The sequence below is a fragment of the Coloeus monedula genome (assembly GCF_965178545.1).
Source record: "Coloeus monedula genome assembly, chromosome: 7".
Lineage (NCBI taxonomy): Eukaryota > Metazoa > Chordata > Aves > Passeriformes > Corvidae > Coloeus > Coloeus monedula.
Genome location: NC_138787.1, coordinates 20,239,562 through 20,254,609, shown reverse-complemented (window position 1 = coordinate 20,254,609; position 15,048 = coordinate 20,239,562). Strand labels below are relative to the sequence as shown.

Genomic DNA, 15,048 nt, shown 5'->3' with positions numbered 1-15,048 from the left:
GTTGCATCTTGAATCGTATCACCATCCCAGTTCTTAGCTGATGCTACTCCACTGCTTGGTTCTCAACTCTAACGCATTCAGAAATTAGACAAGATTCATAACATGGGATTTCTGAGCTGTGATTTACAGAAGGGAGTGCAAACCATACATTTCAAGTTCACTAGCACTACATTTTGTATGAAACCACAAATTCACCTTTGAATTCACACATGACTCTCTTGCTTGTTCTCTTTTCATCTTTGTTTTCTCAACAATTTCTGGCTACAAATAATTCAGTGGTCCCTCACTGTCTATAGACTTGCTTGGACATAAAGTCAGTTACCATCCTGAAAATCTAGGCTGTTTGCACAGATTAGTAACAAAAAACCTGCGAACTGGCTGCATGCAGTATCCATCTGATGAACAAAAAAGACAAACCACCCAAAAAATAAACCCAAGACAATTAAGTTCCAGATAAGGAATCATGCACATATGAGGAAGAGAAATAGGGGATGGGGAAGGAGAAAGAGGTATGGCCTCCTTGAAAGGGTTCACACAAATCCCTACAAAAGAAATAAAAATTACACTTTTTATTGTTTTGCCTAGACCTAATACTTCTTGCATGATACAAAGCTAGAATTCATAGTATAATACGTTCTCACAAAGTCCGTATTTCTGTGGGTTCAACTATCAGCTGGGAAGATAGAGTGGTTAGAAGGTGGTGGTTAGACCAAGGTGGTTAGAAGGCTATATATGCTGCTTATATTTCAAGTCTGAAGACTAGAATGTCTTGAGAATCACCAGTAGTTTTCCCAGAGGTGAGGGACACTAATTCAGATTTTTCTTACAACAAATGCCAAGCAATTTCAATAAACCTTGCAGAAATCTAATAGACTATAAGATTTCTTCCTCCCTTTTAAACTTCAAGTTCACCACACTTTTCAGAGTTCTAACACCTGTATTTTTATTGCATCTTGAAAGTTGTTGATAAAGGAGTGCATCTTTTTCAGATAAAATCTAGTGGTTCTGAAGCTTTCATAGAGCCCTTTCCATTCCTAAACACTGAATTTTCCTGCCCATTTTCTGATTTGACCAGGACAGAAAACTGGTTCAACCAAATCTCAGTGAAATTACTGAGGGTTTTTTTCACCAGAGCACCTAAATTTTCAAGAAATTGGAAACAGCCTCACAAGACTATAGTTATTTTATCAGCCTTCTGGGTCTGTAACATATAGAAAACACTCAGGCGACAAAAGCACCCATCATCACATCCTGTCAGAATCTGAGAGGGAAGCAATCACTTCTTTTAAGACGTCATACAGAGTTACCCTGCATCTTTTTTTCCTTACTGGAATTCAGAGCACTCTTGTATTACAGTCAATAGACATCCCCAAACACTCTGAAGGCAATGGAGGGAGGAAATTTGCCTCTCCGAGAAAGGCAAAAAGTCTCTTACCCTCAGATTTTGAGGCCTAACATTTATATTCTTTTCCTAGCAGAATCTCCTCTGGGTTTAGACAATGTATGCTACATCTTAAAAGAAGAGGTATCAAAGCAAATGTGAAATGGGGTGTCTCAATACCTAGGAAAGCTGGCAATGCACTTCGACTTTGTACAGTCCAAGCAACGTCAAGAAATGTAAGAAACAAATGCTCCAATTCCAGCTGTAATACATCTGCTACCACTACCAAAGAGATCAACAAGACCATGCTAGACAACTCACAACAATATGCCTGATACTTTTTCAATACTTCTATTAAAACAGAGAACTACTCTAATATGGATTAAGTTCTCAGTTAAAAAAAGACAGGATCAATGCCAATGTGTACAAGGTTGAATATTGTTTCCAGATTCTTGTCTACAGTAGAAATCACAGGTTTGTGCATTTCCAGAAATACAGATAGTAAAGTCTGTCTTTCTCAGGAAGAAGAATAAGTATTTAGGTGGCTTTGCAAAGCTGAACCACCAGTAAAACACACTCAAAATATGAAGTTTATGACATGACTTACCAGAACTTTCAGTGAACACTGAGAGTCCTAAAACCACAGATCCCCTTAAAAACTAACATTATATAGAAAATCTGGTCCTTTTTATAAAATCCGAGGTGTCCACAAGGAGTTGTAACAAAGTGCCCTAGACAGCTCTAGCAAGTATCGCCTTTCAAAAAGTCCTGAAATAGCCCTCTTGGGCACAGAGCACAACATGGACATCATACTGAAAACATTAACATTCAAAGTCACTCTTTCCATGTTTCTGTGCTATAACCCAATAAATGATTGTTTTCCATTTTTCTATTTCCTTACAAATCTAACTCTATTAGAAGCACAGCATGTTTCACAGGAATCTAAAACTGTCATTACTGACCACCACATTTTGGAGGAAGGCATATAAAACACAGAGCTATACACAGATATAGTCACTTTGGATTTTGTTCATTTACTTCTGAAAAACAAAACTTTACTCTCTCATACTTGGTAACACCTTTTTTTAGGAGATTCTTAGTTTTTATCTAAAAATATAGTGTACTCTGTATTAAAATAGCACACAACAAACAGCAGTAAGCCAATAACAGCGTGCATATTGTCTGTTTTCTGGCTGTAGGCCACCAGCCCGCTGCACAGTCTGAAAACATCCTACCAGCCTAGAGACTGCTCCCCATCAGCCCACCATTTTCCACCTGCATCCACTCACCACCACACCTTTTGCAGGGCAGTGGCATGCTGGAGGCACCTTCTGGAAACAGAATTACAGAATCACACAATGTCTGGGCTGGAAGGGACCTTAAAGATCATCTAGCTCCAACCCTCCTGTCATGGGCAGGGATGCCACCTACTGATCTGGTTGCTCAGAGCACCACCAAAAGCACCTACTAGACACCATGGTTTCCTGCAGAAGGGGTCGCTCCTCCATCACCTGAGACACACAGGTCTCAGCAGACATGGAGGGAGAAAGGTTGAGGAGCACAGGGTAGGGACGTCAACCGGGAACAAAGCTGCTGCCATCTTAAGCTGGATAGTCAGGCCTGGTGGGGCTAATCTGAGGAGCACTGGGGAAGAAGGGCAGCTGGGAACAGGCTGCATGAATTAATGTGGCAACAGTCTGCTCCTGACTATGATCATCTCTGCACAAAATTACTGTACAATGAATGCTGTATTTTAACTGTCTGCAGCCAAATAAACTCCGAAACATATGCAAAGGATTCCTGAAATTCCCCAAAATGCGCTGGACATATTCTGTGCATGTAGCCTAATTCTCCTGTGACATGTAGGACCACGATGTGCCACTTTTACCTATTGCTGGATAGCTTTCCTGGCCCGAAAGGCTTGACTACTACAAATTCAAACTTTTTTTTTTTAATTAGCAAAAATAGGCCTTTCAGACTCCTATGTTTTCACAACCCAATTTCAAAGGTCGTTGACACAATACGCATGGGTAGACATAACCAGTCTTCTTTTTACTTCTTCCACACAAGTTCAGACAAAACCTGTTTCTATGATCAAAATTCTTTTACTAGTGGGTACAGACAAGACGAAAAACCCAAACTAGCCACGTGTTCCTTGGTTTTCACCATAACGCCTGGTACATTTACAAGCATCTCTCCTCCCACCTCTTCCCAGCTGGAAAATCATCCTGGATATACAGGCACAACAGAATGCAGCCATGCTTCCAGACAGTCATATACACATCCAATACAAGTTTTCTGGCTACAATTTCTGAAGCTCTTCTCTTGTGGTCCAAGCTTATTCTCACTCCAGTTCCCCAAATTTCTACAAGGATGAACAAACTTCAACCAAGTAAAAAACTTTCATGACGTCTTTTCACCCATTGTTTCCATGTTTGCCTTAGAAAGAGACTGCCTCAGGAAAGGAGCTGTCTTTACTTATCCAGTAATGCCTGGACACACTGTTGGCACTTCAGCCTGAAAAAGTTCCTGAAAATATTTTTATTTGTTCCATACAGAACAGAATGCTCCTACTGAATGATGCATTTGTTCAGCCACAGTAACAAACCCAGCCAGCTCTCTCTGCTATCCTAATCCAAATTGCGTGCAGGGACAAGGATGCATACAGGCTACCATGGAGGAACTGGGAAGCACTTGAAGAGGTAACTGGGAAGTGAATACAACTGAAATGGCTGAAGCTGCAGAGGAAGGATTTCACCATCTAAACCAAATAAAACATTGCTCCTAGAAGTAATTGTCTTGTGAAAGAAGAGCTGCTTCCAAAAAGTGGGAACTAGCATTATCATCTCACAGAATCCTCTCTCATGCCTCCAAAAAACTTGGAATAGAGTTTTCAAACAGATTTTTTTCCAGGGCTAAGGCGGCAACCTCTACTTCAAATAAATATTTTTTCTTTAAATACATTTCAATTTATTTGTTTCACATAAGACTAATAAAATTAGTTTGATCAGTACAAAAGAGAACTCTCAAAATTGAAACTACTTTTTAGTTTTGGCTTAGGCCACAAAAAGGGAAGGAATGATGGAAAACCAGAACAGTGTTTAGACTCATCTGTTCCACGTTACTTGAAACACCAAGCCACCATTCATTCAAAAGACACTGGCAAGCTGGCCACTTTTATACCAATAACTTCTGAGCAAAATTCTGGTTTTACACTCCTATCAGAGACTATAGTATATTCAGCTAAACTAAAATAATGCTCTTATTAAGAATGCCTCAGACAACACCTTCAGTCTGCTTCAAAATAGTTGACACCTGTTTGCAGAAAAAGCTTCAATACTACTGATTGTTACAAAGCTATAGATCATTTTGTCTTGTCAATAGCAGAAGCCGGAGATATTTCTTAAAGCAAACAATGAAGTGGTAAAAACACCTGTTGGTAATAACTCCTAGCAAGTTGTTTACATGTTTAAAATAGACCTGCCCAATCACTTGCATATATGTTGTACTGATTCACTACTGGTTTAGTTCACTAATCTCAAGCAGCTCTGCATTTCCTCATGCCTCATATAAACAGAACCTTTTCCATTTGACTACACTAATTAAGATCATTACTGCCAAAGTAATGCAGAAACAGTGATAAGCATCATCTAATAGGAGAGAATCACATAGAGCACATGATAAATTTACTCTAAAATGGAAGTGCACAATTAATGTTTTCCCAAGATACACAAAACATTTAATTCTCTACTGAGAAGCAGAAAGGAGTCAACACATACTACTACTAGACAAAGTAATAGCAAATCCTAAATACAAAAAAACCCTTTCAAGTAAAGGCCTAAGAGCATGATGTGGCTAAATGATTCTGTGATCTCAGGATGCATTACAGATCTTCTCAAAGATCTGAAACAAAATTTATAAGCTTACGATACAGGCAAGTAATCTCATATCTAGATTATACAATGATCAAACTATGATACTTAAACAAAAAGCAGTTTTGATTCAATAACTGCTTACATTCATGCTAGCGTTAGATACAAAAGGACAATTTTGATTGTTCTCCTGGTGATTCTGTAACAAGCATGCATTTTCATGTGCCATTTAACATGTAACTGGTTAAGCCAGATGAAATGAAAATTTGTGGTCTTTAGTAAATTGGAAATTATTTTACACCATGTAACACCAGAAAATATTCTGAAGTTTATTACCAGGAATTCATCTTGTCCTACTTAAAAATTAGAACGTTGTCTGTATTTTTCCCCAAATTTATATTTTGTCATCTCTCAAAGCAGCAATAAGATTATGGGAATATAACGAGCCAAAAGCTAGGAAATAAAAATTTCTGTAAATTTTCGGACATTTTCCATTACTTAAATGTTACTTTTAGTAACAGAAGGGATTACATTCAAACATACAGGTATTTTTAACATCACAGCAATATTTACTGTACTATTCAGAAGTATTAATTATGGTCTGAGAAGAAACACAGGCACTAAGCATTACTAAAAAGTCACAATGAGCAATGACTCTTCAGCTCTCTACCAAAACACAAGTAATGCTAACCAAGATTTGCTTACATTGCCTTACTACTGTATTTTCATATTTTTGTCACAGCACAACAACTTCACAATGTGAATTTTAAGAATGATGCATTATGCAAAACACACGCAGCTGTCTTCAAAGGGATGGTCCAAATGTATGTATTTTGCAGATCTAACCAGAGCAATTTATATACCCTCCATCCCCAGAGGTATAAATTACTGCCTCTACACGAGAAGTGACAGGTGACCATGCTCAACACAGGTAGCTTACTTCTGCAAAGTAACACAGATTAATTTGCTAGTCTTTTCAACCCTAATTATTTACTTAAAAATAAACTAGGAACAGATATACTATCAGCTGCAGCCTCTTAGCAGCAAGGGCAGTAACTAATACCATGAAGCAGCAATTTCATAAAATATTCAAATTAAATGTCAAGAACACATCTTTGTGTGCCTTTCTGTCTGCAGGAAAAAAATGTCCCCAGGAAAAAAGAGAGTTCTATAATAAATCGCAATTTTTATGTTTCAATGACAAAAAATTTCAACACTGTCAATATGTGAAATGAGATCAGTAATTCTGACAGTTGATCTTGGGACGTAGCATTCAGAAGGGGAAAAAGATATTCTTTCCATTTGTTTTAAGACGTCTTCAAATACTAAAGGCTGAAAGAAGCTTTTTTGTCAACTAAATACTGTTATATGGAAAAAAAAAAATCTCTGTCTAAAGGAGGAGCTCTTACACCAATGTGGATAAAGAAAAGTTCACTTGGTACCAGCGACATTACAAGACTAAGAAGCCAGGATAAGGACACTTCTAGATCAGGATAACATAAGGAACATTTCCTAACCCCAGAATGGGCCCTTCTCTGGTGACTTTACCAAAAATAAATTGTGCAATTGTACAACAACTTCATAGACAGTGGTGCAAATTTCCCTAACATCAGCAAGTTGTTAGTGAGAATATAGCTGCTGAATATACCGAGTGTCTTTTTATGCTGTTATTTGAATAGAACACACAGAGACAATATCTGAGAATTTATGTAAAAGACTGATTGAAATGTTAAACTTACAGCTGTGGTAAATTGGGTCTAACAAAGGGATCGTTTTCTGCCCCATTCACAGCTTTATTTTTCCTCTGCTTGGGTTCAGAATTGGCAGATGGTGCCTGAGAATTATTTGTAGTTGGAGGCTTTCGCTTGGCCAGGAGCTTTCTTTGCCTTTCAATGTCTTCCCTTTGTTGATTCACCCACTCTTGCTGCCTGCAAACCCCAAAAAAAGCTTTATTAAAGTTTCATCAATTTGCATTTTTTGAAGAACTATCTTTTTAACTGCTAAGGCATTTAGAAATTTTAGAAAACTTACTGTACATGTGAAAATAGTTCCTAGGAGAAAGAATACCAGTGTTCTTCATGAGGTGGAAAAATTTTGCTCAAGTTATGGCACAATTTACTTTTTAAATATAGGGTCGTTTCAGGGGTTTTTGTTTGGTTGGGGTTTTATGGTTTTTGTTGTTTTGGGGTTTTGTGCGTGTTTGTTTTGGGGTTTTTTGTTTTGTTTTTGAAAGTGTTATGCATGACTTCTGCACTAGAAAAAGAAGAAAAAAAAAATCCGATGACGGTGGATACCTTCTTTTATACCATAAATAATGCCCCCTGACAGCATCAATAGAGAGTACCCGATTTTTAACAGGCCAAATACGGACTGTGATCTGGCCGTTCCCAAATAAATCATCAGTTTGGTTATATGGCAAAGGATTACAATTACAGCTTTTATGCAAAGCATATCTACAGACTGTTTTTAAGACTGTTGAGAAAAACAGTGTCCTAGGCAATCCCACAATGCTAAGACTAAATACTGCCCTTCAAAAACCAGAATCTTGGTGAATTACTTTTAAAAATATATGTATCCTTCTATCTATATATGTGTATCTCCAGTGAATCAGACTCATTACCAAAGAACACCTTTGGAAGCACTGCATAATTATTTTACCACCATCTCTGACAGTCTTGCAAAGTCCTTTTCCTTGGCCCCATCTCTGCTGAAAGAATTGCTATGGCAGCTCTTTTCCAGGTGGTTGTTCTCCCCCATCCACTTGCACTAGACTCCATCTGAGGCTGCCAGATTCTTCACTGCTCCTTCACAGCACTAAAGAGCAGGATGCCTGACAAAGCTGCTGCCATGAGGATGTGCAGGTAGCACCTATGTGACCAGTGAGAACTTCACAGACCTCATCTGTCCCAATGACCACCAGTGATACATGGTTAGCTTCCTGAAAAATCACTGGTTTAGTTTTATAGCTCTTTCCATCAGCTGAGTTCAATAATTATGTGCTGCTTATTTACTATATTCATGCTTTTCGAAAGATAGTTACAACAAAGTGAAACCAAACTGTTTTTTAAAGACACAAAACCTTAACATTCCCTCAGCTGACTAATGGAGTTCTATACTCTATTCTCAGTTTTCAAAAGGCAAAGCAAACTACAACATATGAAAACCTGCTTCAATCCTAGAACATTAGTAATAAAAAAATCCACTAGAGGGAAGTAACAATTAGTGAGAATTTTAAGAACATAGCATTGACTAACTTCACAAGATTTTGAAATGCAAAGCCATCTGTCCACTGTTCAGTAAATGAAGCACCATGACGAACTGTTGTAAAATGCCCCAGGCGTAATCTGTCTTGCATGCTCTTCTCTCTGCTTGCCAGCTTCTCCTGTGTGCTCTAAGAAAACAACAAAAAAAATTTCATATTTAGTAACACGAAAGTGTTCAAAAAGTCAGTAAAACACTCAGGGTTTTTCTTCCTCCAACAGCCTTTTAAGGCAAGGATAAGAGTAGAGTAAATGAAAATATCTTGTAGTATTTACTCAATTTATTTTAATTTCTACAGAACTCAAGCATCTGCAGTTGTCAGAATGAGTACCAGAGGATGATTTATGCAGAAAAAAAAGAACCTGAGTTTGGCTCAGTTTTCCCACAAAGTTTGCTACTCTTCGTCATTAAAAAAACACTTTATTTGTAAATACAGAAAAACTGATAAGAGTATCAGCATCACAGAGGATATAATTAAGATTCTATGTGTACATGTCTACTACAACACAGGAGCCAACTTAGATATCATAAAGAATGCACCTACTATACTTAGCCTGGAAACTTATTTCCTGGAAACAGAGCATCTGTGTTACTACTTGTACCAAAGTGACTTGGGGCAGGGACCTGTATGTGGGAACACACTGTGGGCAGGCTTAACTGCAATCAGATATTCACTTGCAGTGACAGAAGAAGATGCCCTTCTCAGAACCAGCACTGCTACCAGAAGCATCCTTGGGATGTGACAACTGAGTCTGCCTAGTCTCTTCAGAGAGGAAAGAGCACTGTGAACACCTAATGCAAGGAAACCTCTTTAATTGTTGCAAATGCTTGCTTCATAAGAAATGTCTATGGTCCAAAATCACACACACACAGAATGAGAAGTTGTCAGAATTAAGGATCTTTTTGCTAACAGACTTACAGACTGAAGAAGGGCCTTTCACAAGAAACATCCCTTGCGGTATTCTCAGTCTGAAGGTACCCATCTACTATCATGCCAAACAGATCTGATGCATCTTTTCCCTGCATACCCCTCATGCTGGAACTTAAAAAGATCTGCAATAATTTATTTATGACATGCTAGTGAGGAAACTCTCCCTAATCCTCCAATGGCTCACTTTTTGCCATTGTATATGACAGCAGCATCCAGCAGCTAGCGCTAGGGAAGGCACTTGGGCTGTTTATCTTAAAATTTTTTGTATCTGGATTTGTAATAACATGATTTTCTATTAACTTTTTAAGATTCTTTTTTTAGATGAGGCTATTTTAAAGAAGAGGGAGAGAAACAGGGTATCCTTGTCTTCTAATAAATTACTGCTAGTTTAAATATAATGGGCATGAAATTTTAAAAAAAAATCTTTCATTTAATAATATGAAGGCAGTCATCTTCATCTCCTTTTTTCCAATAATTCTGAGCTAACATGGCATTTTATCATTTTACATCAAAAAATACCTTAACCACTTAAGTGTCTCATAAAGAAATATTATCCATCTCCTCTCCACAATAGATTATGTTTAAAAATTCTTTTATCCACTGTGATCTTACAATTTGTCCAGAAAATACGCCATATACTAATTTCTTAACTTTTATGCTTTGCTATATCTTGAATTCCTTACAATGGGTAAATCCTTAAATTAAAAAAGCTACGTTTTCCACAAATCTCAAAAAGGCTAAACATTTTATGTAGCTTATTCAGGTTTATAAAAATACCACCAGATAGAGATCATGGATATGAAGTTTCAATCTCAAGCAACTAATGTGAAAAAGTTGAAGTGAAAATGAGGAATCATAATGGAGTTTTACTGCAGTGTCCCACCTTGTATCATACAGATTTTAAGATCAGTAAACGTACCTTTTCAATTAGAAGCTTCTTGCTCATTGAAATACATTTGTTTAACCTTTCTTTGTATTTTTCAAGTAGTTTTTGTTGTTCATCTATTTGTCTTCTAAGATCACAATTAGCCTAACAAATACACACAAAATATGAAGAGGTACACTGAAACACTATTTTTTAAATCAGCTGTCACAGAAAATAAGTACAACTACTTTTACATGACTAAAGTAAGGAACACAAATAAACACATCTATTTATCTAAAGAAAGATTTTATTTCACAAATTTATCCCAATATGCAGAAGGATGCCTTGCTTCTCTGATTTCCTTTACATTGTCCTGCATTCTGTATTACAGAGCATTCAGCATATAGAGAATATATAAAAGCTCTGTACCAATCTCTTGTTCAGATCTCCACTGAGGGCACGACTTTCATTTAAAGAGAAAGTTTAAATTTTATATATGATTTCTGAAGTCATGTGAATCCTGACATCTTCAATTTAAAAGAAAGCAAAAATTTACAATGATAAAAGTTTCAATTATCTGAGTAGGAAGTTTAACAAATTTCCTTTGCTCCAATTATATTTAACTTATTACCTTAAAAATCCCACAACAATATTATTTTTATTAAAATAAAATTTTTTAAAAAAAATTTAGGGTTGTCTATCCCATACTGTTGAACATGTGCTAAAACAGTCTACATATAAAATTTCATAGTATATGACTGCATGGGTTAATATTTTTATGTATTGTGCATATGTATGTACACATACAAACACTAAACAAACTTCTAAATACAAGTTTGTTTCATATTTCATATTTCTACTTATCACCTCTCCAATGCTTCCTTCAAGAGCATAAGCATTAAGATTTTTTTCTGAAAACATGTCTTAGAGCACAGTATAGCATAGTTTTCTTTTTAAAAGTAGTTATTCATTGCCTGTAATTATTTCTGTCACAATCACCTCCATTCTGAAAACACCAACAGTTGTTCCACTGATAAGGGCTATTCACAATTAGAACCAAAAAAAACCCCAAATCCACCCATTAGGTGAATTATAATATGAATTTAAGGAATTATCAACTGCCTACAAACTGCATTAGCTTTCCTTGCACCTTTGGAAGTCTAGTAACATATTTAATCATTAACAAGTTGTAGTACAGAAGCTGAAAAAAACACCTTATACATTTCATTATATAGACTTATTAAATTTAAGAAAAAAAATTACAAAAATTAAAAACTTGTTATACCTTTTAATTTAGGTAACTTTTAAAAAATCTAAAATATCTGCCTCATATTCAGTTTGTTGTTCTGAATAAATAACTTTACCCCATGTCCAACACTTACCCTGAGTAAGTCATCTATACGACCTTCTTTCTTTTCCAAGTCTTGATTTTTATTACTTTCTAGTGCAGCTAATTTCAGCATTGTGAGATCAGTCTACAAAGAATATTTTGAAATATTTATCTTTTCCTTTAACAACTACAGCATGATTCTTCTCATATTTGTTAGGAAGAGAAATAAACCACTTTAAAACATTCAACAAGATCAGCAAATCTTATTTTCAGGTGTTTTGGAAGTGTCATGACATGTTCTAATGAAAAACTGCTTTCCCTCTTCATGAGGACAACTGTGAACAGTTGGGACAAACCATTAACAATATGAAAATATTTCATCACCAACTGAGAAGTTACTGTTCATAAAAAAGCATAAAAAACAGGGCAAGAACGTAAATGTCAACTAATTAATTTTTCAGTATTGGTCAACAGATGAAGCAACCTTTTCTGACTAACACGTGCAAGAGAACAGATCACGCCAGAAACAGCAGAGAGAATGAAACAGTTGCTTTCAGCTTTTAAAAGTCACGTCAGAGCTGTGTGTTGATCACTTTGACTGCCATCTCATTTTTCTTCTTCAATGTCGGATTTTAAATGCAGTATGACAATGGCAGCTGTCAATTCAAATACTGCCTGAAAGAGCAGCCTCTACTTCTAAAACCACACAACAGCAAAAATCTTGAGCAAAAACCTACCAATGACATGGTCATCTATGTAACCATGAAGTGCAATGCTGGGAGCCAAGCAACTGCTGAATTCAAAACTCACCATAGATATTTAAACTATGAGCTGCTGAACTTAACAGAAAAAATGCTTTGGCAATTTTAAAAAGCAAAGCTTTTGAAAGCCTTTAAGAGTTTAGAAGAAGTTAAAAGAGAAAGAAATAAACATAACTACCTTTTTTTTTCCTGCAGTCTGAAGTGATATAGGATAGCTCTACTCAAAAAGTTACCTGAGTAATCTTAATAGATAACTGCTTTGGTTGTGTGAGAGGGTGGTCCCCGAAAGCTAATGAAGTAGGAGAAGGACTATTCTGTCGAACCTGAAAGGCATGAAAGCAAAGTATTTTAGATACAGCTGTAATATTTAATTATGAGCATAGCCTTGTTACAACTCTTGGCAGGAACATCACAAAGAATAGAGAAACAAGGTATTTTTCTTACACAGGCTACTACTTGGAGCACTGCATTGAGAGCTACCAGTATGGCATTACATATCACTTGCAGTTCAGGAAAGATGCAATATATTCTCTAAGAAAACTAAGATTGTCACTTTTGGGAAACAGACTGAAAGATTTAAGACAATACAAGCCTGACATAAGGTCATGTCAGTCGTACATAGACTTATTTTTCTGATTCTGAGCTTTCACAAATCAAGAATAATGTGAGTTATTTTTGGAGTGTTTAGTTCTCGTGGGAGAACCAGAGAGGGGAAGCTAGTGCAGATCAGAACACAAATCCTGTTAATGAACCTAGTTTGTGTGAATGAGACCTTTCTCAAGACAAATTCCACAATCTGTATTACACTCCATATTGTTGGTAAGACCAAGAGGATGCCTGAAGTTGAATGCACATGGAATAAAAGCTGAGGTCTACCACCAAAGAAAACAAATCCTTTCTGTAACTGGCAAAAGTTGTTTGGCCATTTAGAATACCATGCTGGTATGCTGAGCATCAAAATTGTGTTTATGAGAAGGAAAAAAATGAATTAGCACGACCAAAGAGAATTTTAAAGGCAGATTAGGTATCAATCATTAAAAAAAAATTACTATTTATCAAAAACTGAGCTTTTAAAGTCCCAAGTTAGGAGTTCAAGTTTCCTTATAAGTAACAAAAAACCTCTCATTTTTTGTGTGAGGCCTATGAATACATGTCATTACAACATTTTAATATTTATTGAACATTTTACATAACTACTTTGTATATAAAAAGAGATTTAAGAAAAAATGACCCCGTGTTAATAGAAAAATTTAGTTTTAATACTTAATTTGATTTTTTTTTCCTGTTGGAAGAATGAACTCTTTCTCAGGAGTCATTCCTTTCAAAACTCTCCCCTTGAATACAGATTATTTTTAATTTTGCTATTTTTAGACTATAAAACTATCTCCATCAGTTAGGAAGTTGACAGACTTACAGAAGAAGGAGTGGAATGTGAATTCTGAGGAGAGCGGATTGCAGGAGGTACGCCTCGCACTGGACTTGAGCCGTTTCCACCTTGGTACTGTAGAGCAGATATGGCCATCCAATTAGTCAATCTTCTCAAAATACATTATATATATATATCTACTGAATGATACAGCTCATCTGTACACAGGATTTGTAAATCAGATTGTATTACTTTTATTAGTGCAGCCTTTAGCTGTTAAAGAAAAGTGTGAAAGATAATGGGTTTTGTACTTTAGTTCAGGTTCCACCAAGAGATGACTGCATCTCTACTTCAAGGTTTAATAGTCAGAAGCTTACGTAGAGAAAAAAGAAGTAATCTCTCAAGAGGCCTGTCCATTACAACCAAAAATGTTGTAGCATGCAAAAAAAGCTAAAAGGATATTTTAAAAGGAAATTTTAAAACCAAAGTAAAATTTATAAAATTCTTACCTCAAAATAGTCACTAATCTTGTGACCACGTCCCCCAATATTCTTTCCTACAATAAACACAGTAATACATTAGAACTGGTTAAATAAATTACTTGTAGAGGTATCTTACATTTTTACCTATAATTATAGCAAAATCTTACCACTTGTTAATTGGTTTTCTTTCATGCGGCAATACGTGATGTCCCTATTTAGGTAATTAAGGGATTGACCAAAACAAAGGGATTTTCATATTCTATTCATTGAGAAATCAGATATTAAGTCACCCTCAATTCCTAAACCAGTTCAGAGCAGACTCAGAAGAAACCCTAGATCTCTTCAAGATAACAGGAAACTCATCTCTCATCCTACAGATCAAACCTTTAGCTCTAAGTCCCTCCCCTTTTCAAGCACTATCTCAAAGTTCACCCACTTCTGAAGTACCAAATTAATCAAGTCTACTAACATTATATACTCTGGGTGAGTTATTATGCCCAAATGTTCTGCCCAAGGATTTTCCTAAATGCCAGTAACAGTGAGAGCATAGAGGATGACAAGTATTTCCAGTCCTCTTAACCTGATTATGAACTGGGTAACTCACAGTGTTAATGAGGGAAACAAAACACCAGCGGATCAGATTAGAATTCATCTCAAATGTATTGAGACTTTAGAAGAACTAATGTGAATTGTATTGCCTCAACACAAGGACCTGCCCTGTATGTGGCATTCCAGAGATCGCGCCTATACCTTATCCAATGCACAAATGCTTTCTTCTGTTCGGCCCCGAGATGACCGA

General features: G+C 36.3%; 1 protein-coding gene across 2 annotated transcripts in view; it reads right to left on the bottom strand.

Annotated features, from left to right (window-relative positions):
* TLK1 (tousled like kinase 1) overlaps positions 1-15,048 on the bottom strand; it is a 68,653-nt gene that overhangs the window by 17,516 nt on the left and 36,089 nt on the right. For both annotated transcript variants that reach the window (XM_082284882.1, XM_082284881.1), the window contains exons 5-11: positions 14,277-14,323; positions 13,816-13,902; positions 12,635-12,724; positions 11,693-11,785; positions 10,365-10,475; positions 8,508-8,644; positions 6,993-7,181 (exon numbers count right to left, since the gene is read on the bottom strand). In XM_082284882.1, coding sequence (XP_082141008.1) covers positions 6,993-7,181; positions 8,508-8,644; positions 10,365-10,475; positions 11,693-11,785; positions 12,635-12,724; positions 13,816-13,902; positions 14,277-14,323 — 754 coding nt within the window. The remainder of the gene's footprint in view (positions 1-6,992; positions 7,182-8,507; positions 8,645-10,364; positions 10,476-11,692; positions 11,786-12,634; positions 12,725-13,815; positions 13,903-14,276; positions 14,324-15,048) is intronic.